The 23,095-nt window shown below is 42.1% G+C and overlaps 2 protein-coding genes across 3 annotated transcripts in view; both read right to left on the bottom strand.

Annotated features, from left to right (window-relative positions):
- Positions 1 to 10,688: 10,688 nt before the first annotated feature.
- Positions 10,689 to 12,033, bottom strand: SMIM26 (small integral membrane protein 26). The gene is made up of 2 exons (XM_047853285.1): positions 11,865 to 12,033; positions 10,689 to 11,022 (listed from the first exon to the last, which is right to left on the bottom strand). The coding sequence occupies exons 1-2, from the start codon at positions 11,980 to 11,982 to the stop codon at positions 10,856 to 10,858; spliced, it is 285 nt and encodes a 94-aa protein (XP_047709241.1). The 5' UTR covers positions 11,983 to 12,033; the 3' UTR covers positions 10,689 to 10,855.
- A 5,451-nt stretch (positions 12,034 to 17,484) lies between these two features.
- The window catches only part of SEC23B (SEC23 homolog B, COPII coat complex component), a 46,311-nt gene continuing 40,700 nt past the window's right edge, over positions 17,485 to 23,095 (bottom strand). For both annotated transcript variants that reach the window (XM_047851286.1, XM_047851287.1), the window contains exon 20: positions 17,485 to 17,950. In XM_047851286.1, coding sequence (XP_047707242.1) covers positions 17,861 to 17,950 — 90 coding nt within the window. In that variant the 3' untranslated portion in view covers positions 17,485 to 17,860. The remainder of the gene's footprint in view (positions 17,951 to 23,095) is intronic.

The following is a 23,095-nucleotide window of genomic DNA, read 5'->3' as shown; positions in this document are numbered from 1 at the left end:
CATAAGAATACACAGGTCTAACTGTTTCTTCGGGTCTTCGTTTTCTTATGAAGACCACTCTGTCATGTAAAATTTAAATAACTATTTGTACTTTTCTCTTTCAAAATAAATAAACTTAAAATTTTTTTAAAAACTTGAAAGGGGTCTTGAGGTGAAATGTTTCAGCTCTGCTGATTTAATGTAAACAAATTTCAGATTTTAAGTTTTTCTCACTCCTAGGGTCTCTGGCTGGGTCTGACAATTAAACTGACAAAGATTAACTGGAGAACCAGTGCGTTGGAGGGGGCTGGACAAAGGATCCGAAGAGGGCTCTCAGCTGAGGGCTCAAACTTACAAACTGTCAGAGCTGAATCAATTAAGCAACCAACTGAGCCACCCAGGTGCCCCATATTTTTAATTTTTTTTAAGAAACTCTGCCCCCAGTGACTCCAAGAGTCACATGTTCTACCAACTGAGCCAGCCAGGCACAACCATGTCAAGACCCCTTTACATTACTAAAAACTATGGAACACCCCAAACAGCTTTTGCTTATCTAGCTTATATCCAAGGAGATTTACTATATTAGAAATTACAACTAAGAAAAATTGTTAAATATTGATTTCTATAACATTTACAAACAACACTAATAAGGGGCACCTGGGTGGCTCAGTTGGTTAAGCATCCAACTCTTGATATCAGCTCAGGTCATAATCTCACAGTCATGCTGGGCATGGAGTCTGCTTAAGATTCTCTCTCTCCCTGAAAAATAAATAATCCAGTGAAGAAATGGGCAGAAGACATAGACACTTCTCTAAAGAAGACATCCAAATGGCCAACAGGCACATGAAAAGTTGCTCAACGACACTCCTCATCAGGGAAATAAAATCAAAACCACACTGAGATACCACCTCATGCCAGTCAGAGTGGCTAAAATGAACAAATCAGGAGACTATAGACGCTGGAGAGGATATGGAGAAACGGGAACCCTCTTGCACTTTTGGTGGGAATGCAAACTGGTGCAGCTGCTCTGGAAAACAGTGTGGAGGTGCCTCAAAAAATTAAAAATAGACCTACCCTATGACCCAGCAGTAGCACTGCTAGGAATTTACCCAAGAGATACAGGAGTGCTGATGCATAGGGGCACTTGTACCCCAATGTTTATAGCAGCACTTTCAACAATAGCCAAATTATGGAAAGAGCCTAAATGTCCATCAACTGAGGAATGGATAAAGAAAATGTGGCTTATATATACAATGGAATACTACGTGGCAATGAGAAAGAATGAAATATGGCCTTTTGTAGCAACGTGGATGGAACTGGAGAGTGTTATGCTAAGTGAAATAAGTCACACAGAGAAAGACAGATACCATATGTTTTCACTCTTATGTGGATCCTGAGAAACTTAACAGAAGACCATGGGGGGAGGGGAAGGGAAGGAAAAAAAAAAGGGGAGGGAGGGAGCCAAACCATAAGAGACTCTTAAAAACTGAAAATAAAGTGAGGGTTGATGGGGGGTGGGTGGTGGGCATTGAGGAGGGCACCTGTTGGGATGAGCCCTGGGTGTTGTATGGAAACCAATTTGACAATAAATTTCATATTAAAATTTTTTTTTCTTGTTAAGTAATCTCTACACCCAACGTGGGGCTCGAGCTCACAACCCTGAGATTTGCACATGCTACCAACTGAGCCAGCTAGGCATCCCTTGTTTTGTTGTTCTACCATTCTTTAGGAGTTGTCTTTATCCGAATGGTCTAGTCAGATGGCTCAGGCCCACCTTCCTGCTCCTCCAGTGGAAGGGGCCTCAGGAAGAGGAGCCCATGCCCAGGAAATGGCTCATCACTCACTCACACCCTCTTCCTGATGTGGCCCCACTTTCCTTTCAAAGAGGCAATAGACTTTGACAAATACTCCTGTGGAAGAAAAAGTCAACAGTCTCTGCCACAAATTCCAAATAGGAGTACTTTTCTGAAGACACTGTGTTAATGAACTGTCCATTTCCAGCCATTTTAAATGGAAGATGTTATTAACCTGATATAAATTGGAGACAAAGAAGTAACTGTTCATCCCAGAACCTGTGAGTTGTGCATAGAATAATTACTTTTACATTCCCTCCAGGGTGGTGACTATGGTAGGTACTCTATGGACATGACCTGAATAGGTGAATGAACAAATGAAGAAAGAATAAGTGAAAAATGAACTAGACAGCTTCTGCTTCTGAGTTAGTTGTGCTATGGGAGATATTTTTTGTGTATAGTAATATCTGGATATGACATATTTTAGCACTAGAAATACACGTAATACTAAAAATTCCCTTTGCACCTTCATCCTTTCTCTGATGATACAGGATGCTGCTCTGTCCCAAATCATCAACCACCATTCTATTAGATAACATGTAATATAGCCAATGGATAGAATATGTGGTCAAATTGTTAATTATCTTAAATTCACTGAACTTTTTTTTCAAGTAGGCTTCACACCCAACATAGGGCTCAATGCTGGGCTCAAACTCATGACCCTGAGATCAAGACCTGAGCTGAGATCAAGAGTCACTTAGCTGAATGAGCCACCCGGGTGCTCCTGAACTTCCGTTTCTAATAGAACCCTGATGGGGGAGAGAAGGGGCACCTGGTCGATTCAGTCAGTTAAGCGTCTGACTTTCGGCTTAGGTCATGATCTCACGGTTCGTGGGTTCAAGCCCCACATCAGGCTCTGTGCTGACAGCTCAGAGCCTGGAGCCTGCTCAGATTCTGTGTCTCACCCTCTTTCTGCTTCTCCCCCACTTGCACTCTGTGTGTGTCTCTCTCTCTCAAAAACAAATAAACATTAAAAAAATAAATTTAGAACCCTGGGTAGTTTTTCATTTGTGATCTGGCTCTCACAACAGCATAAAACATTCCGGTAACTGAACTTTCTGGCATTTGGATTCTAGAAAAATAAGAAGTTTTCAGTGTTTCTTTTCAAAGCTTATAGTCAATAGCTCCCTCTCTGCTTTATGAGAGGAGGTTGGTATGATGCAAAAAGCTTAAGCTTTGGTGCCAGAAAACCCTTGCTTTCTGTCCCAGCTCTACGCCTTTCTGTGTGACCTTAGGAAATATGGTTTAACCTCATTTGGCCTCAGTCTTCTTATCTGTAAAGTGAGGATAATATCTTATCTGGATTGTGGTGAGGAGTAAACATAATACAGGAGATCTCAAAAAATGATCTTGAAGCAAATAACCTAAGCATATTTTTACAATTACATATATCCATCATATCTGTCTGGGCCAAATCTGTCGTTTTGGAAATGATGATAGATCATGTAATTCATCTTAAAAACTCTAATTCAGTGCTTAAGATTCTCTGTGTTCCTCTGCCTCTCTCTCCATCTTGCGTTCTCTCTCTCTGTCAAAAAAAAAAAAAAGTTTGAATAAAAGTCTAATTCAGGGTAAAGCAGAGCTTCCCTGAGTGTTTAAAGCCCAACACTCTGCACGCTAGAGCACTCTGGAGCGCAGTGTCCCCCCAAAAGCTTATTTTTCAGCCCCAGTAGGTGGATCTCGATGGCTTAGGAGAACCTTAACTGTTGCTTCTTTGACTTCTGCCACTTAGATATATTTCTGGTTCCATCAGTACACAATTGGGTATGATTTTCTTCTCTGAAAATAGACAAAGGTCAGGAGAGTCTCATGTTCATTTTGACATAGGCTGAATCTGTGACAGAAAAAATACATAAACATGGCAAGATAGCCCTCTGATACGCTATCACCAGAAAGACCCTGTTAGAAATAAGCCCATCAACCCAATCAAAGGAGAGACACGGAGACTCAGAGCATGGTGAAGTGAGGCTTTAATCAACATTCTTGTAAGAGCAGGTGTCTGATGGACAGGCACACTCCGGGCAGTTACAACAGACAATTTATCTCCTAGCATGCAAGTCCCTCCCCTGGTTCCTTATTGGCTGAGTACTACAGAGGTTACAGCCTTACCCAGATGTTGCTTATACGCATGTAAGGCAAAAAGTAGTCCGACTGGAACAAATGTACATTCCCTGAGGTGATGTAGAGTCTTACAGTCCCTCCTCCCTTTGTTCTTTGGCGCATGCTCATTGCAAAGCCAGCAAAAATAAGCCCACAAAAGGGAGACGGGAAGAAGAACCTGGAAGTGAAGTGTCTAAAGGTTTGGGACTCCATGGGGGGGGGGGGGGGGGGGGGTGTTGTACATATTTCCAATAGGTTGTAAACCTATTATTAATTAGACAGCATAGCTTTTATTTGGTATTTCTGAAAATGAATCATCTCCCTTACATCTCAGCCCTGCCTATCTGATCCCTTCCACAAAATCCTCTCAAATTACTTCCTTACCTTGGATGTGACCCTCAACTCACCTGTGGTGTTTGGTGAGGCAGCAATTACCAGGCAGGGCTGGAAACTGAGCCCCTGAGTCCTGACACTGCCAATGACTGAGTGCTGTCAGGATGCTGTAAAGAAAAATTATCCTAAACTTGGAGTATCAGGCAAAAAGAAGGTAGCAAGTACTTTTTAAATTTTTTTTAAATGTTTATTTATTTTCAAGAGAGAAGGAGACAGAGTGCGAGCAGGGAAGGAGCAGAGAGAGAGGGAGACAGAGATTCCAAAGTGGGCTCCAGGCTCTGAGCTGTCAGCAGAGAGCCCAACGCAGGGTTCCAACTCATGAACGGTGAGATCATGACCTGAGCCGAAGTCACTCGACTGAGCCACACAGGTGCCCCTAGCAAGTGCTTTTAATGTGTTTAATAATCTGTGATATTGTAATTTATAATAAGAAATATATATTTGGTCCTCTTTTATTCCTGGTACAGAGCTCCTAAAATCCTTGGAATTTCCTAAGTGATGACAGTGATAAATGTGTCTTTTGTTACATTAATGAGGTGATTTTTGGACTCCACCTAAAGATGAGGCCTGGTTGTCAGGAGATCCAATCATGTGATTACAGGCTTAGAACTTTTAGTCTCACCCCCAACCTCTGGGGAGAGTAAAGGGGCTGGAGATATGGTTCCATTGACAATGGCCCAGGATTTAATCAGTCATGCCTATGTAATGAAGCCTCCATAAAACCCTAAAAGGATGGGGTTTGGAAAGCTTCCACATTGGTAAATGCATGGATATTGGAGAGACATGTGCTCGGAGAGAACATGGAAGCTCTGCTCCCTTTCCCCACACCTGGCCCTGTGCTTCCATCTAAAACATTAGATGGTTGGGGCGCCTGGGTGGCTCAGTCGGTTAAGCGTCCGACTTCAGCTCAGGTCACGATCTCGTGGTCCGTGAGTTCGAGCCCCGCGTCGGGCTCTGGGCTGATGGCTCAGAGCCTGGAGCCTGCTTCCGATTCTGTGTCTCCCTCTCTCTCTGCCCCTCCCCCATTCATGCTCTGTCTCTCTCTGTCTCAAAAATAAATAAACGTTAAAAAAAAAATTTAAAACATTAGATGGTTGATTGGAATAAATGTACATTCCCTGAGTTACTTCCCTTCATACTAAGCCACTCACCGAGTCAGTAAAATGTTTCCCTGAGTTTCTGTGAGCTGCTCTAGCACATTAATGGAACCCAAGGAGGGGGTCATGGGACTCTCTGATCTATATATAGCCGGTGGTCAAAATATAGGTAACAACCTGGACTTGAGACTGGTGTCTGAAGTCCAAAGAGAGAGTTGGAAGTGTACTGCCACAGGCAGAAGCACAGGTGAGAAGGACTTGGGCTGTGACTGGCATCTGGGGGAGAAGCGACAGTCTTGCAGGATGGAGCCCTTGATCTGTGGGATCTGATGCTCTCTCTGGGTAGTGTCAGAGTGGAGTTGAACTGTAGGACCCACAGCTAGTGTCCAAGAATTGCTTTGGTGTGGGGAACCTCCCCCCTTGACACACAATTGGAATTAGGTTCCACTCAAAGATTTTTTACAGGCCCACTCAAAAGTTCCTTAATTATCTAGGGGAATGTACCTTTGTTTGACCCATCATTTACCTATGATTAAAAGGTTACACATCAACTTGTAGATTTTTGACCAATGAGGATAAAAGTGATTCCTGTCTAGGAAACAAACAAACAAAACCCCTAAATATAGGTATTTACCACCCTGTAGAATATTAACCAGAAACCTTATTCTAACATTTTTCTCCAATGCCTAAATTATCCCTGTTCCCCTATGCTCCTTGAACTAGCTTTATCATCCTACTGTTTTTTTCATTGAGTAGTTGAACAAGTCTTTGATATTTGCTCATCTGGTTTTATATTAGATTCATGTTTTTAACTTTTTGAAAAGTATATGTATATATATATATATGTACACACACACACACACACATATATATATGATTTTATTTTTAAGTAATCTCTAAGCCCAATGTAGGGCTTGAACTCACAACCCCAAAATCAAGAGTTGTGGGGTCTACTGTATAAGCCAGCCAGGTGCCCCTTGAAAAGTGTATTTTGACAATCCTCAACTTTAGAATAGCCATCCTTCCGTATCTAGATGGACTTTGCATGGGTAGTGTGCGCAGGGTCCCCAGGACCACCCCCAGGTTTGGTGATTCCCTAACAGGACTCCCAGGACTCAGCAGATAGTCATACTCATGGCTATGACGACTTACAGTGAAAAGATACAAAGCAAAATCTGCAAAGGAAAAAGGCACATGGGGCAAAGTCCAGAGGGAACCAGGCCCAGGCTTCCAGACTCTTCTTCCGGTACAGTTTTCCGGTGCTGGATTCCTCTGGCATCATGTGACATTTCCAAAGTGTTTACCAGGAAGCTCGTTAGAGACTCCGTGCCCACAGTTTTGACTGGGGACTGTTGATGTAGGTACCTTCTTGTAGAGGCTGCTTTTAGGAAAACAGGCTTGAGCAATGGAATTTGGAAAGGGCCCACAGCGACCACCTGGCTGAATACAGACAGGCCCTTCAGGTGACCCACCTCAAAATATCCACAGACCCTAAATGACCAGTGGACTACTTACAAGTAGGCAGTTACCAGAAAAGGGAGAATTCCATACACTGCCGTATCTCCTCTTCTTCTCCCTTTAAAAACAGCTCTAACCCACTGCCTCGTTGCAGACAGCCTCTCCTCTGCTATCCAGCCCGCCACTCCCTGGCGGTGTATTCAGTTAACTTCTATCCCCTTTGTTCAGCCTCAGGTGAACTCTTTCACCTCGAGCATCACCGACTTCCACCTGATCGTCGTCCCACATTTGGGGGCACCCATCCGATCAAGAGACACCCCATTTAGACACCACACTTCTGTCTAGCATGCACCAAATTCCCAGATTCTCAAATGGAAAGGAAGGTATTCCGCAAAGAACCACATTGTTTGCACAGTTTAGCAACAGGGAGCCAGTCTTATCAGTTAGAGAATGGTAGAAACTCGGAGGAAATCCAAGCTCCTGGATGCCAGCCGAGGACCTACCTGGCTGGCCGTTCTCTTTAAGGATAGCCGTGTAGGACTGCTCTCTCGACTCTTCTGCACAACTAGGTTACACGCTTATAAGGGACACAGATGAAAGGCCTCCTCGGGGACTCCAAGGCAGATTGCCAAGTTGCCACCCCAAATCTGTTCTCCCTGTCTACCTTAGCAACAGAAGAGCAATATGCCCAGTTACACAAGTGCACCAACTCCCATCAGCTCAGGGTGGCCAATGAGATGTAAGCGGAAGTTGTCAGGTGGGACTCAAGGAATGCTCAGGTAAGAGACGGCAGGCAGCTACCATGTCCCTTTGCAGCGCTCCATTCCCTCCTGTCCAGGAGTGTGGAGTCTTCAGCAGCCATCCTGTGAATGAGAGGATGGAAACCACTTTCTATGAATGGAGAATCAGAAGGACAGAAGGATCCTGGGCCCCAGATGACTCCATGAATCCCTTCTACCAGCCCTGGACAGCCTACTGCTGGATGCTCCTATGAGAACAAACCCTTATGAATGTAAGCTGCTGTGGTCAGGCCACGGTTACTAGCAGCAAAAAGCAACCCCCACTTTCTATAAAGCCTATCTTTTAAAAAAAGAAAAGTTACTCAGTCAATACTGCCAGACCTCTGAATTTAAGGAAGCTGGTTTCCAAACCTGCAAACTTTTCTCCAACAGGCAGTTCCCAACTTCTGAACGTACATTTAAGTTGCATTTGCAACATGGATGTTTGGAATTCTTAAAACTTCTTCCCAGAGAAACATTATAAATTATATTTAGTTGTTATATTAGTCCACAAAGGTCTATTTAGGCCACAATTTGGCTAAACTGTAGGAATCACTGTGGTTCCAAGCTGTTTGGAGCCACAATTTGTTCTGTTTTACTAGTTGGTTAGAAGTGTTGTGGGGTGCCTGGGTGGCTCAGTCTGTTAAGCGCCCGACTTCGGCTCAGGTCATGATCTCACAGTCTGAGTTCAAGCCCTGCGTCGGGCTCTGTGCTGACAGCGCAGAGCCTGGTGCCTGCTTCGGATTCTGTCTCCCTCTCTTTCTGCCCCTCCCCCCCCATTCACACTCTGTCTCTCAAAATAAAATAAAGACATAAAAAATGTAAAAAAGAAGTGTTGTGGAGGAAGAACATGGTCTTAGCACAAGCAGTTGGGGTTGAAGTGTTTTAAACAAGAAGAAAATGTAAGCAGATATATCTATCATCTATCTATGAAAGCTTTTAAATTTTTTGAGTAGAGCTGACACTAAAAATCTTCTCATGGGTAAGCACAAACTTCCACTTTGATGAAACTAGGAGCCACATAATGGAGGGGAAGAACCAGAATCCTTAGCACTGTTAAAGAAAAGAATATTCAATTACCCTTGTTAAAATACAGTAAGGCAGACTTTATTCAGGGCAGGGAGAGAGAGGGGGCTCAACTCTGAATACAGCATGGGCAATTGGGAATTTCCAGTCAAGGAGCAGAGTGGGAGTCAGTGGATAGGAAATTACCAGAAGGAAACATCAGCAACAAGGAGGTTCTGGTTGGTTAAGCTGACCTAACGGGATCCTTGCTGAAGACAGGCTAGGCTGTTCAGGCATCACCAGACGGATGGTGGAGGATGAGGAACCTGATCAGATATCAAGGTGATCAGGTATTAAGTGTGGAGAGTTCTAGTTAAAATGACTTAGCAGGGTTCTTGCTAGAGCAGGATTTAACAAGGAAATGCAGAGGGGCCTTGGAGAAGTTTCAGGAGCCCAACTTAAGTTTTATCAAGCAAAGAATCTTTGCCAGGACCTGCAAAGACAACACTGATAAGAAGCCAGATATTTAGCCTCACAGAAACTGGAAAGATCTCAGTAACTGGGGGCAGCAGAACACTGGAGGTAGAGGTGGAGAGGGAGGGCTGAAAACAGAAGGGTCTGTATAAGCAGCTGGACCCCGAGGTGCCCACCACCACTTCAGAGCCAGTAATATCCCTGCCCTTTATTCAGGAGAGTTGGGGTTTCTGCTTGGGGATACTCATGGTAGCAGCCAGAGGACAGAGCACTGGACTACATGGAAATATATATTCTAACCAAATACCCTAAGCCTCCCCCATCCAGCTCCCAGAATTCCTACAGCCAGGTGTCTACCTGCAGGTAGGAAACTAGAGGAAATTCTCTGGGGAAAATGATCTATATACAAATGCTGGCATTTTGGTACTTCCCAATAAAAGTCTGGGGCACCTGGCTGGCTCAGTTGGTTAAGCATCCGACTTCAGGTCATGATCTTGCAGTTCCTGGGTTTGGGCCCCATGTCAGGCTCTGTGCTAACAGCTCAGAGCCTGGAGCTTGCTTCGGGTTCTGTGTCTCCCTCTCTTTCTGCCCCTCCCCTGCTCACACTCTGTCTCTCTCAAAAATAAATAAACATTTAAAAAAAAAGTCTGGCTTACTGCCTGGAGTGGACATTTGTCATGGTATCTACTTGCCCAGAATTTTTTGAACATCCTTTGCATATCTGGAGAACTTCCCCCTGTAAAAAATATTTCTTTAAATGTTTATTTATTATGAGAGAGAGAGCAAGCGAGAGAGAGAGCGATAGCACATAAGTGGGGAAGGGGCAGAGAGACAGAGAATCCGAAGCAAGCTCTAGGCTGAGAGCTCAGGGCAGAGCCCAACGTGAGGCTCAATCTCACGACCGCAAGATCATGATCTGAGTCCATACCAAGAGTTGGATGCTTAAGTGACTGAGCCACCCAAGTGCCCTGAACTTCCTCCCTTAAAAGTCCATGAATCCCTAGTACAGAAGCCAGAAATTCACTTTCCCAGCCTCCTTTGCAGCTAGGGCCCAGGCATGTGATGCTATCAGTTAAGTATCACTGCACAAAACAGATTTATTTTTAATTTTCTTAAGTTTATTTATTCATTTATTTTGAGAGGCAGGGGAGGGGCATAGAGAGAAGGAGAGAGAATCCCAAGCAGGCTTCGCACTGTCAGCAGAGCCTGATGCGGGGAACAATCTCAAGAACCGCGAGATCATGACCTGAGCCGAAATCAAGAGTCAGATGTTTAACTGACTGAACGACCCAGGTGCCCCTAAAATCTAATTTATAACACACTTACCAAGTACTCAATAGTACCCAAAGTGTTTCTATAAATCCCTAAACGTAGGTGGGGACTTGCTGAATATAACCTTAAAGGGACCCCTAAAGCCATGTCTTCCAGCAACATGAAAGAAATACAAAGTTACATGAACTAGTTTCAGAAAACTGAGCTTATGGAAGCTCAATGTGAAATTTCACTTCAACCTTTCATTCATGTATTGAGGGACACCTCATATATGCGAGTTTACTTTTCTTCAAGGAAATATTTATTGCATATTACTAGTGATTATATTTCACAGCAAAATTTAAATTAAATGGATACACTTTTCACAAACATAAAACTGGAAATTAAGGCATCCATCAAATGTATATGCTGAACCCAGTCCCGGTTTTCAGCTTTCAGCAGTTAATCAGGATTCTGGTCCAGGGCCACCAGTCCATGATTTCCAAAAGTTGAGGATCCTGTCAGTGACTGGAACAAAATCTTCTTTATATGTGACAATTGTTTCCACGTAAAACCCTTTCGGCGGCTCGAGCATTTCATTTCTTGCGACATCCTTTTGCTCTACTTCATTGCCTTTCAAAAAAATGGAACACCTGAATGATGAACTTTTAAGACAGCAATCCGTCCTTAAAATTATTAGTCAAGCCTCAGAAATCAAATAAACTGAGGTGAGAACTACCCCCACCCCCATCAGATTTCTGACACTGTATTTCCTTTCTGTAAAAGGAAAAAATAAATATGACATGAGCACTACAGACACTGCAATGTTTTCAAATGCTCAATACTGGACACTAGTATTCTCAGGCCACTGATAATCGTCATCACCAATGTAATCTTCAGCAGTTATCACCTAACAGCTTTATCCAGATATACTTAACATATCGTACAATTAACTCCTTTGAAATGTACCACTAAATGGCTTTCATTCACAAAAAGAAACCCCATTCCGTTTGGCAAGCCCCGCCCCCCCTTCCCTTCAGCCCCAGGCAACCAGAAAGTCTTACAGATTTAGATTTCCAGCATATTTCTGAAGGCTCAGGGATTTCCTTTTCCGCCCAGTAACTGGGAAGGTTTTAGTACTCGGCTGGCGGGGGTGCTGAAGTGTTTGCTCGCCAACTACAACGGGGGCTAATGTAACCGAGGCATCACCTCTTTAAGTCACCGTCCAGGGTCTTTGACATTCCCTCTGGGGCCTTAAATAGATTCTTCAAATTCTAAGTGTAAAAACGGCCTCCATCAACAAGACGTAGGCAGGAGGACTTAAAAAGTAGTTCCGGGTAGATTCCATTATAACGAATGGCTCTAAGCAATCGTTCCCACTGGTTTTGCAGAATAAACCCGGTGCTTGCGGCACAGCTAAACCGCTTATATAACCCCCTGGGGACGCCTCACCGAAGGCTGCCGGAGAACCATACCTGGTACTTTGCTCTTTTTCCGGCCTAAAAAAATCAAGGAGCCTAGCAGGGTCCAGGCGCCCAGCGCGTAGACCGCGGACATCCGCCGGTACCAGGACGTGGCCTGGTCCGGACGCATGGCGGTACTCGGAGAAGACTTTGATCTTGGGAAGCTCGGAGCGGAGGCGGGCCTTCCAGTCGGCGCGTCACAGCCCCCGCCACCGCCTCCAATCCAGAGTCGACTCTGGGAGGCCGCTTCTTGCGTTGGCCCCGATGCATCCTGGAGCGTGTAGTCCCGAGAGTCACGCCGGGGATTGGATTCTGAGTTGTGGGGTCTAAGCAGCTTCTGTGCTGTGTTATGCACCCACTGCCTCGCATACCACGTGATGGGGACCAAATGACAATTTCTCGGAGCAAACTTCTCGCGTGGAAAATTGTAACACCTGCGTTACGCAGGATTCAGATGGTAATTGTTTAGATTAATTTCACTCCTCCAGCTCTCAGATATGCGGGAATACCTGTCTTCCAACCCAACTCTTCTCCATTTTCCTTTCTGGAACCCAATCTGGGTGAGCCTTGGGTCCCTCCTTGTCAAAGCTAATCCCTCCACTGGGCTCTGGGTCCAATTCTTTTTTTTTTTTTTTTTTTAAGTAGGCTCCACGCCCAACGTGGGGCTTGAACTCAAGACCTGGGTCCTATTCTCTACAGCCTTTTCAGGGTCTTTCCCATCAATTACACTACCCACATCTCAAAAACAAAACATCTTCCACTATGTCCACCTTCAACTTTTCTCTTACCCATACATTTCTTCAAAGCATAATCTACCCCCACTCCAACAGACCAAACAACTTGAGAGCAAAAGCGATGTGCTTGGCACAGAGTGGGCGTTCAGTAAATTGCCATATACAGTAACTACTTTTCAGCCATAATCAAATTTGCCTTCTAAAGCATTTGACACCACTGGCCCCACCTGCTTCTTTCACGGCTTCAAAAACATAATCTTCTTTAGTATCTTGGTATCCTTCGAAGATCTTCCACCCTTCAGAAATTGCTTTGCCATACACAAAAAATTAACTCTAAATGGACCATAGGCTTAAATGTAAAAGCTAAAACTACAAACCCAGAAGACAGGAGAACATTTGCCACCTTGGGATAGGTAAAGATTTTGTATAATACAGAACACATGATCCATAAAACCAAATATTGGTAGAGGCACCTGGGTGGCTCAGTCTGTTAAGTGTGGGATTCTTGGTTTCCTGTCAGGTCACCATCTCGATTTGTGAGTTCGAGCCCGGCTCTGGGCTCTGCATTGACAGTGCAGAGCCTGCTTGGGATGCTGTCTCTCTGTCTCTCTCTGTCTCTCTCTGTCTCTCTCTGCCCGTCCTGCTCTCTCTCAAAAGAGGTAATTAAACTTAAAACAAAAAAAAACCTCAAATATTGGTAAATTGGATGTTTTCAAAATTAAAGCTTTTGCTTTTCAAAAGTCACAGTTAAGAAAATGAAACAAACCACAAAATTAATTATTCAGATACCTATATTTGACCAAGGACTTGTATCCAGAATACATAAGGACAACTTACAACTCGATTACAAAAAGACAACCCTACTAAAAATCCTTACACGTAAGATGTAAATTCTAGTCATTCTAATAGGTGTGTGATGGTGTCTTGTGGTTTTAATTTGCATTTCTGTGATGATTAATGATGTCCCTGAGCGTCTTGGCCATTTGTGTATCTTTTGTTAAGAGTTTGTTAAAATTTGTTGCCTTTTAGTAGGTATGTGAAGGATTTGGAGCTATCAGACCTCTTACTGGTGGGAACATAAAATGTCACAACCTCTTTACAATACTGGCAGTTTCTTAAAAAGTTGAACATACACCTACCATATGACTCAGATCTTCCATTCCTATTTATCCAAAAGAAATGAAAACATATCCACATAGACATGTACACGGATGTTCACAGAGCTTTATTCATAAGAGCCAAAACAAGGAAACAACCCAAATCGATATCAACTAGTGAATGGCTAAATGAAATGTGGTATACCACTCGGCAATAAAAAGGAACTACTGACACATGCAGCTATGTGGTGAGTGTCAAATGGGTTATGCTAAGTGAAAGAAGCTAGACACAAAACCAGACAAAATTCTAGAAGCAAACTAATCTACAGTGGGACAAAGCTGACCAGTAGTTGCCTACTAAGGAAAACTTTGGGGGTGATGGAGATGTTCCATCTGGTGGTGGAGGTTTCACGAGTGTACCCCTGTCAAAACTCATTGAACTGTATACTTTAAATGGGTGCAGTTCATTGTATGTAAGTTATACCTCAATCAAGTTAAAAACAAAACAAAAACACTGATATTCTGTTCCAAACTCGTTTCTCTTCTCATCCTGAGCAACTTTACTCATGTTATTTGTTAACGATAGAAATCTGCTCCAAATTCTCCTGAAGGCAAATTTCTATTAATTACTTCCAACCTGCTGGACATTATTATATCTCAAAAGCTCCTTTAAATGTCCAGGACTGAATTTATCAATGCTAGGAAAGAAAGAGGAAAAGAACTCTTTCCTTCCTTTTGTGTAATTCAGAGAATGATTGACATGATCACCCAAGCCAGAAACCTGAATTCAGACTCTTGCCTAATATCCTATCTGTCACGTCTGTCTGAGCACCTGCCTCTGTTCAGGCCTCACCTAGATTCCAGCTTCCTCCCATCCATCCTGCCACTCTCTAGTGTTTAAAAAAAAAAACAAAAAACCCTAACTGATCCTTTCCCCTGCTTAAAATGTCAGAGGCTTTCCTTGCCTTGGAGAGGAATTTCAGAGTCCTCATTAGCCACACTAGGCTCCATGCTTCCCCACTCAGGATGGCTGCTTTCCACACAATACTACCCCCCACCTCCATGTTCTCTCTGGAAACAGCCACCAGTACCCAGAGGTGGCACCTGCAGGGCCACGTCTTTGATGTTGTCACCCAATGGTGCCACCTCACCTCAGCACCTGAACTCACTGTCACTGAAGAGAACACCAGAGCAAGGTGGGTCTACCACATTCTACCTTCTGTTAATTTGAAATGGAAAGGACCAGGTGGAACAGTTTCAACTTAAATCTGTATATGCAGTTTTCTGTACTCTTCTATTTGATGTGTCTCAATTAAAAATTATTTCCAAAAAGTAAGAAAAATATTCTATGGAAAAGATACATAAAATAAAAGCCCTTGGCATTTATTTATTTAAAAAAAATTTTTTTAACGTTTATTTATTTTTGAGACAGAGAGAGACAGAGCATGAATGGGGGAGGGTCAGAGAGAGAGGGAGACACAGCATCCAAAACAGCCTCCAGGCTCTGAGCGGTTAGCACAGAGCCCGACACGGGGCTCAAACTCACGGACCAAGAGATCATGACCTGAGCTGAAGTCAGACAGACGTTCAACCGACTGAGCCACCCAGGCGCCCCAAGCCCTTGGCATTTAAAATGTAAGTGCTAGGGAGCCTGGCTGGGTCAGCTGGAAGAGCATTCGATTCTTGATCTCGGGGTCGTGGCTTCAAGCCCCACATTGGATGTAGAGATTACTTAAATAAACTTTAAAAAATGAAATGAAATAAAATAAAATGTGTTAAACAGCTTAGGATAGGAAACACTCTGAGAACACACACCAAAGGCAAAAGGTAGTAATACAAATTCGAAATACAGAGAAGAATCAATCCAGATGGTCCAACAGTCAATTAAAAGGAGTTTCCAGCTTTGCTTTTCTACATAGCACTCAGTACCTTCTAATAAGTTATATAATTTACTTCCATTTTTTTTATTATTGGTCTTCCCTAACTAGAACATAAGCTTCACAAAAGCAGAAAATTTTGTTTTATTGGCTACATTCCCAGTGCCTGTAAGACACTCCATACATATCAAATACTGAACAATTATTTGTTGAATGAATGAAAAAATAGGTCCAAAGTTCTGAGAGGAAAATGATTTGGGGCCTAGAATTTTATACTCAGCAAAGCTATCAAGTATGAAGACAGAATAGATTCAGTCAATTATCTCCCATGTAACTTTTTATAGAAGCCATTTAAGATAGCAAATGACTTATGGGATAAAGAGTAGAACTAATCCAGGAGTCCAGACAAAAGAAATTCCTGGATTACTATTGTCGTAGCAATTGGCAGGTGATTAAAGGGGAGATCAATGACCTTTAAAGAACAATGGACTCCATTCAGTAGAAGAGATTTGAATTTCTGAATAAATAGAAAACAAAATCTTCAATCAAAACAAGAAATTAGGAACTCTAGGGAAAGTAACAAGAAGTCATGATGTGAAAAGGAAGCACACCAACCCGGGGCGTGCTAGAATGTGAGCACAGTGACTAATTCTGTCACTGGACATATTTTCCTTCAAGTGGTAGAAGGACTGGGGCAGCAAACCCCTGGAGACAGATGTAATATTGCCTGACCGAACACGGACAATGTTTACATGATCACAACTGTGTAAATGATATTTATTAGTTTCCAACTTTCAGAATGAACTTTCAGACAAAAGACAGAACTAGGTTATAAGTCAGAATGTAAATTTTACCAACCTTGATAGATAGAAAAATAAAGGTGTAGCTGATCAAAACTGGACGGTCAAGAGAAAGGTCTTACTTTCCTCATTCTGGAAAATGGGAATTGAGTGACACTGGTTGGCTAAAACTGATACAGCAACAAAAGTCTTGAAGGAAAGGTTAAAACCAGTCATCTCGGCACAGTAGGTTTAGGCTCAGGGAGTGGAGGGAACTATTATTTGTTATAAAGCTCTTTAGGATAAGTTTTGTCTCTTTTTTTAAAACCATGCATATATTACTTTGATTAAAAAGCAGTGCTGGGGCGCCTAGGTGGCGCAGTCGGTTAAGCGTCCGACTTCAGCCAGGTCACGATCTCGCGGTCCGTGAGTTCGAGCCCCGCGTCAGGCTCTGGGCTGATGGCTCGGAGCCTGGAGCCTGTTTCCAATTCTGTGTCTCCCTCTCTCTCTGCCCCTCCCCCGTTCATGCTCTGTCTCTCTCTGTCCCAAAAATAAATAAAAAACGTTGAAAAACAAATTAAAAAAAAAAAGCAGTGCTAATGTTAAAGTTATTTTACTTGATGCCCAAGATAAATGGCTGTCATTTTGTTATAGCTATTTATGCCCCTCAGTCACTCTTTAAAAAAAATTTTTTTAAATGTTTATTTATTTTTGAGAGAGAGAGAGAGAGAGAGAGAGAGAGAGAGAGAGAGGATGAGCGGGGGGGGGGGGGGGGCAGAGAGAAAAAGACACAGAATCCGAAGCAGGCTCTAGGCTCTGAGCTGTCAGCAGAGCCCAACGTGGGGCTCACCCACAAGCCGTGAGATCATGACCTGAACCAAAGCCGGGCGCTTAACCGATTTGAGCCACCCAGGCGCGTGCCCCGCCCACCCCCCCCACCCCCCCCAACAGCCACTCTTTAGGGCTACTTGGGCTGGGCTGTTTGCATGTGAGTTAGGGACAGTGCACTCCAGACAACTCTGCCTTGACAAAGTTTCACATATTTCAAGGTTTCCTTTGGTCTATTAACATTTAGACAGAAAATGTGAGGATAAGTTCAGGAAATATCTCTTGGGGGAGTCACTTAAAACACACACACACAGACCTCAGGAAATCAAATTTGTATTAGCATTATTTTAGCCAGTGCTTTCTTTATCTATATTTATTTCCTTTCTGATCATTATGATTTTCATCTAAGTAAGTTGCCAAAATACAGTATCTCTGATTTTACATAAGTGTGAAGTTAGGATACAAAAAGCATATAAACATCTACAAGTACCAAAACACTTATGACCTTACAATTTCATGTTGCAAGAAAAGGGGCACAAATAAGGAATACAAATAAATTATAATCTAAAGAGTTACATACAATGCTTCCTTTGATTATTTATTAAAACTCACAAGGAAAGTGAAAGGAATGTTTTTGAGCCATAATAAGCAATTGTGAACACAATGTGACAATGTTCCGTTCACATCTCCAGTTTAACAAGCAGTGGACACAGCCAGCTTCTTCAAATGATCCATGAACACCTGCAGGCTAACATCGTCAGTTAGGATGGGTGCTCCTGTTTCCTGAAATTTAATGGTAAACATTTATTGGCAGGTATCTCAAAAGCTGGTTAGAATTCATCAATTATTAAGGACCTTTCCACCTCAGAACATTCACAGTGTTTCCCCCCTCTGCTCTGAGTAGTCCCTCTGCCTCATTAACCAGTCTTTCAACTGAAGCATAATTTCCTCACTAAACCCTTCTCTGACCCCCTGAGTTCAGGCCATCCCTGCCACTCCGGACTTTTCTAGGCATATGCCCTTCTACTTTAATCCTCTCCACAGTTCTGATGACCTGTCCAGAGTCTGGCTCCCCATCAGGCATGAGCACGCCGTGTCTCATGTTCCCCATCATGCTGACAGCACCTAGCCTGAGGCTCTTTCGTGGCCTGCTTACGACAGAAGCTTGAGGAGGGTGTATTTACAAATCAGTGGGTCAGTGCATCCACTGAACAAGAGATGGATATCTGTATTATCCGAAACTGCTTGTGATTTATGTCATGCTTGGGGAAAAGAACTGAATAGAAACCTTGACTTCCAGTAAGATCCCAAACTTGTAAAAAATAAGTAAAAATATACATGATATACACATTTTATATTATCTACAAAGAAGCTGGAAATACTTAACTCTACACAGTGGCAATATAGGTATTAATTTTCTTTCTTAATCTTTTCTTTAACATATTCAAATTTTCCAAAATGATACTACCAGTATAATTAGGAAAATATAAGCATAATTAAAATTTTATAAGAAGATTTCTTCTGGGAAGGAGTAGATGTGCTTTTCCCTATTCCTTCCACTAAGTACAAATAAAAACCCCAGACATTTTATATAAAACAAACATAAGAAGACTCTAAAAGGTGGACAGAAGAGAGCAGACAAACCAAGGTCCCTAAGGCCGAAGGAACAACACAGTGGTGAGTTCCTTGGGTTTCCTTTTTGCCTCATATCTCAGACCTGGAGCCGAAGAGGCTGGCAAACAATCACTGCACACAGACAAGAACATCAGAAAAAGCCAACTTTCTCTAGCTAAAGGAACAGCACAGCCCAGCAACACCAAAAAATGTTAGATAATAACTGCTGCACTCCAAAGGTGACAGAAGAAACTGTGTCCCAACCCACACCAGCAACAGCTGAGTGGGCACCTTAGACTGCCACCCTCACAAGACAGCAACAAGGGACCCCAACACCCCCACCAGGATGCTGGCAGAGAAGGCCAAGGACAACACTGGGAATTTCATCCCCAATGGCCAGGGCGACGTCTCCCTACTGCCATGGTTATCAGGAGAGACCATTCAGGGAGCCTGCACTCCCACCCCTGCCTGGCAGTAATGAGATGTCCTCCAGCCCCCTGCACTGGGAATCAGAGGCGGCCTAGTGGAGAGTCAGGACTTTTCATTACCACCCAGCACTAATATGGAGACTAGGTGGGGAGCTGGAATGCCCATCTCCACCTAGCAGTAACAAGGAACTGTCCCTCACCCACGTGTTAAGAGGCCAATGGAAAACCTGGTTTGCTTCAAGTGAATGAAAAACAGTCAGCAGGTATTAACACCAAGCCACCAAGCTGCCTACAGTGTTAGAATTATTTGACAAAGACTTCAAAGCAGCCATGACAGAAGTGCTTCAATGAGCAATTACGAGCACACTTGAAACAAATGAAAAAGTAGAAAGCCTCAGCAAAGAAAGTCTCAGGAAAGACGTAGACATAAATGAGAATCAAAGGAAAATTTTAGAACTGGAAAATACAGAAATAAGTTCAGTGTCTCAGCTCAATAGCAGAGAAGGAACAGAGAAAATAATCAGCAAACTGGAAGATAAAATAGTGGAAATAATGCAACTGAAAAGCAGATAGAAAATAGTGGGAAAAAAATGTACAGGGCCCCAGGGGTGTGTGGAACTACAAAACACCTGACATGCATGTCACTGGAGTCCCAGAGAGAAAGGAAGAAGAGGATGGGCTGAAAAATTATTCAAAGAAATAATAACTGATAACTAACCAATTTTGGCAGGACCGATAAATATACAGAATCAAGAAGCAGAGCAAAGTCTAAACAGGTTAAATCCAAAGAAATCCACACCAAGCACATGGTACTTAAACTTTTGAAAACTAGTGTTAACAAAGAAACAATCTTGAAAGCAGGCAGAGAAAGATATCTTACCGATAGGGGAAAAACAATGAGAATGACAATAAATTTCTCATCAGAAACCAGAGAGACCAAGAGAAGTCACAAAATATTTTTTCAGCTGCCTAAAGAAAAGGACAGCCACCAAAATTCTTTATCTAGAGAAAATATCCTTCATGAATGAGGGGGAAATCAAGATTCCCAAATGAAAAAAAATTAAGAATCTATCACCATCAGACCTAAAAGAATGGCTAAAGGGGGGTACCTGGGTGACTCAGTCGGTTGAGTGTACGACTCTTGATTTCAGCTTGGGTCATGGTCCCAAGTTATCATGGGATCAAGCTCCCTGTTGGGCTCCATGCGGAGTGTGGAGGCTGCTTTACAATTCTCATTCTCAAAAAAAAGAAAAAGAAAAATGGCTAAAGGAAGATCTCTACCTAAAATGGTAATGATAAAAGAAGGAATCTGGGAGTATCAAGAAGGAATAAAGAACACAGTAAGCAAAATTATGGATAAATATAACTGGATTTGCATCTGCTCTTGAGATATATAAATTATGTTTGATGGTTGAAGAAAAACTGTAACATTGCTGCATGTAGAAAAAAATATTTAACACCATTATATTATAAAAGGTGGTAAAGAAATATAAATGGGAATAACTACATCACTTTGGTCAAAAAGCCATCAGTAAACTGTGATAATCTATGTATGTATAATGTAATACAATGCTCTACTATCAACAACCAGGAGTGACCACTAAAAAAGGCTACACAAAAAGATACATTCAAAAACATTATAAATGAATTAAAATGAAATTCTAGGAGTGCATGGTGGCTCAGTTGGTTAAGCATCTGACTCTTGATTTCGACTCAGGTTATGATCCCAAGGTCGTGGGACCAACCCCACATTGGGCTCCGTGCTGAACATGAAGCCTGCTTAACATTCTCTTTCTGTCTCACTTTGCCCCACTCCCCTGCTAGTGTTCGCTCTAAAACAAAAATTAAAAAAAAAAAATAAAAATGGAATTCTAAAAAATGTTCAAGTAATCCACAGGAAGGCAGGAAAAACAGAGAAATGAAAAGCAGAGAAAACAAAAAATAAAATGACAGACTTGAGCTCTAACGTATCATTAATTACATTAAATATAAATGGTCCAAATGCACCAATTGTAAGAGTTTAAGAGTAGATTAAAAACCACGATCCAACTATGTGCTGTTTACAAGAAATTCACTTCAAATATAATAAAGAAATAGGTTGAAAGTTAAAGAATGGTAAGACATATAACAGGCAAATATCTTTTTTAAATTTTTTTAAATGTTTATTTATTTATTTTTGAGAGAAGAGAGACAGAACATGAGCAGGGGAGACGCAGAGGGAGAGGGAGACACAGAATCTGAAGCAGGCTCCAGGCTCTGAGTTGTCAGCACAGAGCCTGACGCAGGGCTTGAACCCACGAACTGTGAGATCCTGACCTGAGCCAAAGTCAGACACTCAACGAACTGAGGCACCCAGACGCCCCCACAAATATTTTTTTTTTTGCATGAAAAATAACAGGAAAGAAAGGAAAGAAAGAACGAGCTTTATTAATGTCAGATAGACATCACTGCAAACAAATGACCAGAGACAGAGGGAAACATTATATAATGAAATAAATCAACCCACCAAAACAAAGCAATCCTAAATGTCTATGCAACAAACAACAGAGCTACAAAACATGTGAATGAAAACTGACAGAACTCAAAAGAGAAACAGATAAACTCACAATTAGAGTTGGAAACTTTAACACCCTCTCTCAAAAACTGACAAAACAACTAGACAGATAATCAGCAGGGATATGTAAGAACTCAACAACATCAACTAAATGTATCTCTGGAGTCCCAGAGAGAAAGGAAGGAGAGGATGTCTAAGAGACATTTATAGTACACTCTATCCAACAACAGCAGAATACACATTCAAGTGACCATGAAATATATGCCAAGATAGACTACAGCTTGGGACATAAAACAAACTTCAGGGGCAGCTGGGTGGCTCAGTCAGTTAAGCGTCCAACTCAATTTCAGCTCAAGTCATGATCTCATGATTCATGAGATCGAGCCCCAGGTTGGGCTCCATGCTGACAGTGCAGAGCATACTTGGGATTCTCTCTCCCTTTCTCTCTGCTCCTCCACTGCTTGTGCTCTCTCTCTCTCTCAGAATAAATAAATAACCTCAAAAAAAAAAAAAAAAAAAAAGAACTGAAACCATACAAAGTATATACTCTAACAACAATGTAATCAAAATAAAAATCAATAACCTACAAATAATAAGATAATCTCCAAATACTTGTAAACTAAGCAACACTTTTTTTTTAATTTAGGGTGATACTCATTTTTTTTTTTTAAGTTCATTTATTTTGAGAGAGAGAAAAAGCACGAGCAAGTAGGGGAGGGACAAAGAGAGAGGGGGAGCAAGAATCGCAAGTAGGCTCTGCGCTGTCAGTGTGGAGCCCAACACAGGGCTTGAACGCACAAACCGTGAGATCATGACCTGAGCCAAAATCAAGAGTCAGATGCTCAACCAACTGACCCACCCAGGCGCCTCAACTAAGCAACACTTCTAAATAATCTTAAAGCAAGCAGAAGAAAATAAAGATTACAACAAAAATCAATGAATTGAAACAGAAAAACACGACATGAAAAGGAAATAAAGGTATTCAATTGGAAAGGAAGAAATAAATTGTTCTTATTTGTAGATGACATGATTATTTATGTTGAAAATCCCAACAATCTATGAAAAAATTACCAGAAGTAGTAAGTAACTCAGGAAAGTCACAGGATATAAGATAAAAATACAAAAATCAGCAGTATTTCTATATATTAGCAATGAGCACTGGGACACTGAAATCAAAACTATAATACCATTCACAATCACTCAAAAAAAAAAAAAGTGAAAACATTGAACCTTAAAGAAAGAGTAAGAAATCAAAACAGAATGAAGAGATATACTGAATTCATGAACTGGAAAGGCTCAACATAGTAAAGATGTCAATTCTCCCCAAATTGA

The sequence above is a fragment of the Prionailurus viverrinus genome, chromosome A3 (assembly GCF_022837055.1).
Source record: "Prionailurus viverrinus isolate Anna chromosome A3, UM_Priviv_1.0, whole genome shotgun sequence".
NCBI lineage: Eukaryota > Metazoa > Chordata > Mammalia > Carnivora > Felidae > Prionailurus > Prionailurus viverrinus.
The sequence above is the reverse complement of the archived record's forward strand: the minus strand, read 5'-3'. Positions and strand labels throughout refer to the sequence as shown.

Bases quoted from the DNA above. Each gene is read 5' to 3' on its own strand.
- SMIM26 (XM_047853285.1), bottom strand. From the start codon at position 11,982: ATGCGTCCGGACCAGGCCACGTCCTGGTACCGGCGGATGTCCGCGGTC. The intron at 11,023-11,864 runs GTATGGTTCTCC...TTTTTTTGAAAG, and splicing joins GAAAAAGAGCAAAGTACCAG to GCAATGAAGTAGAGCAAAAG.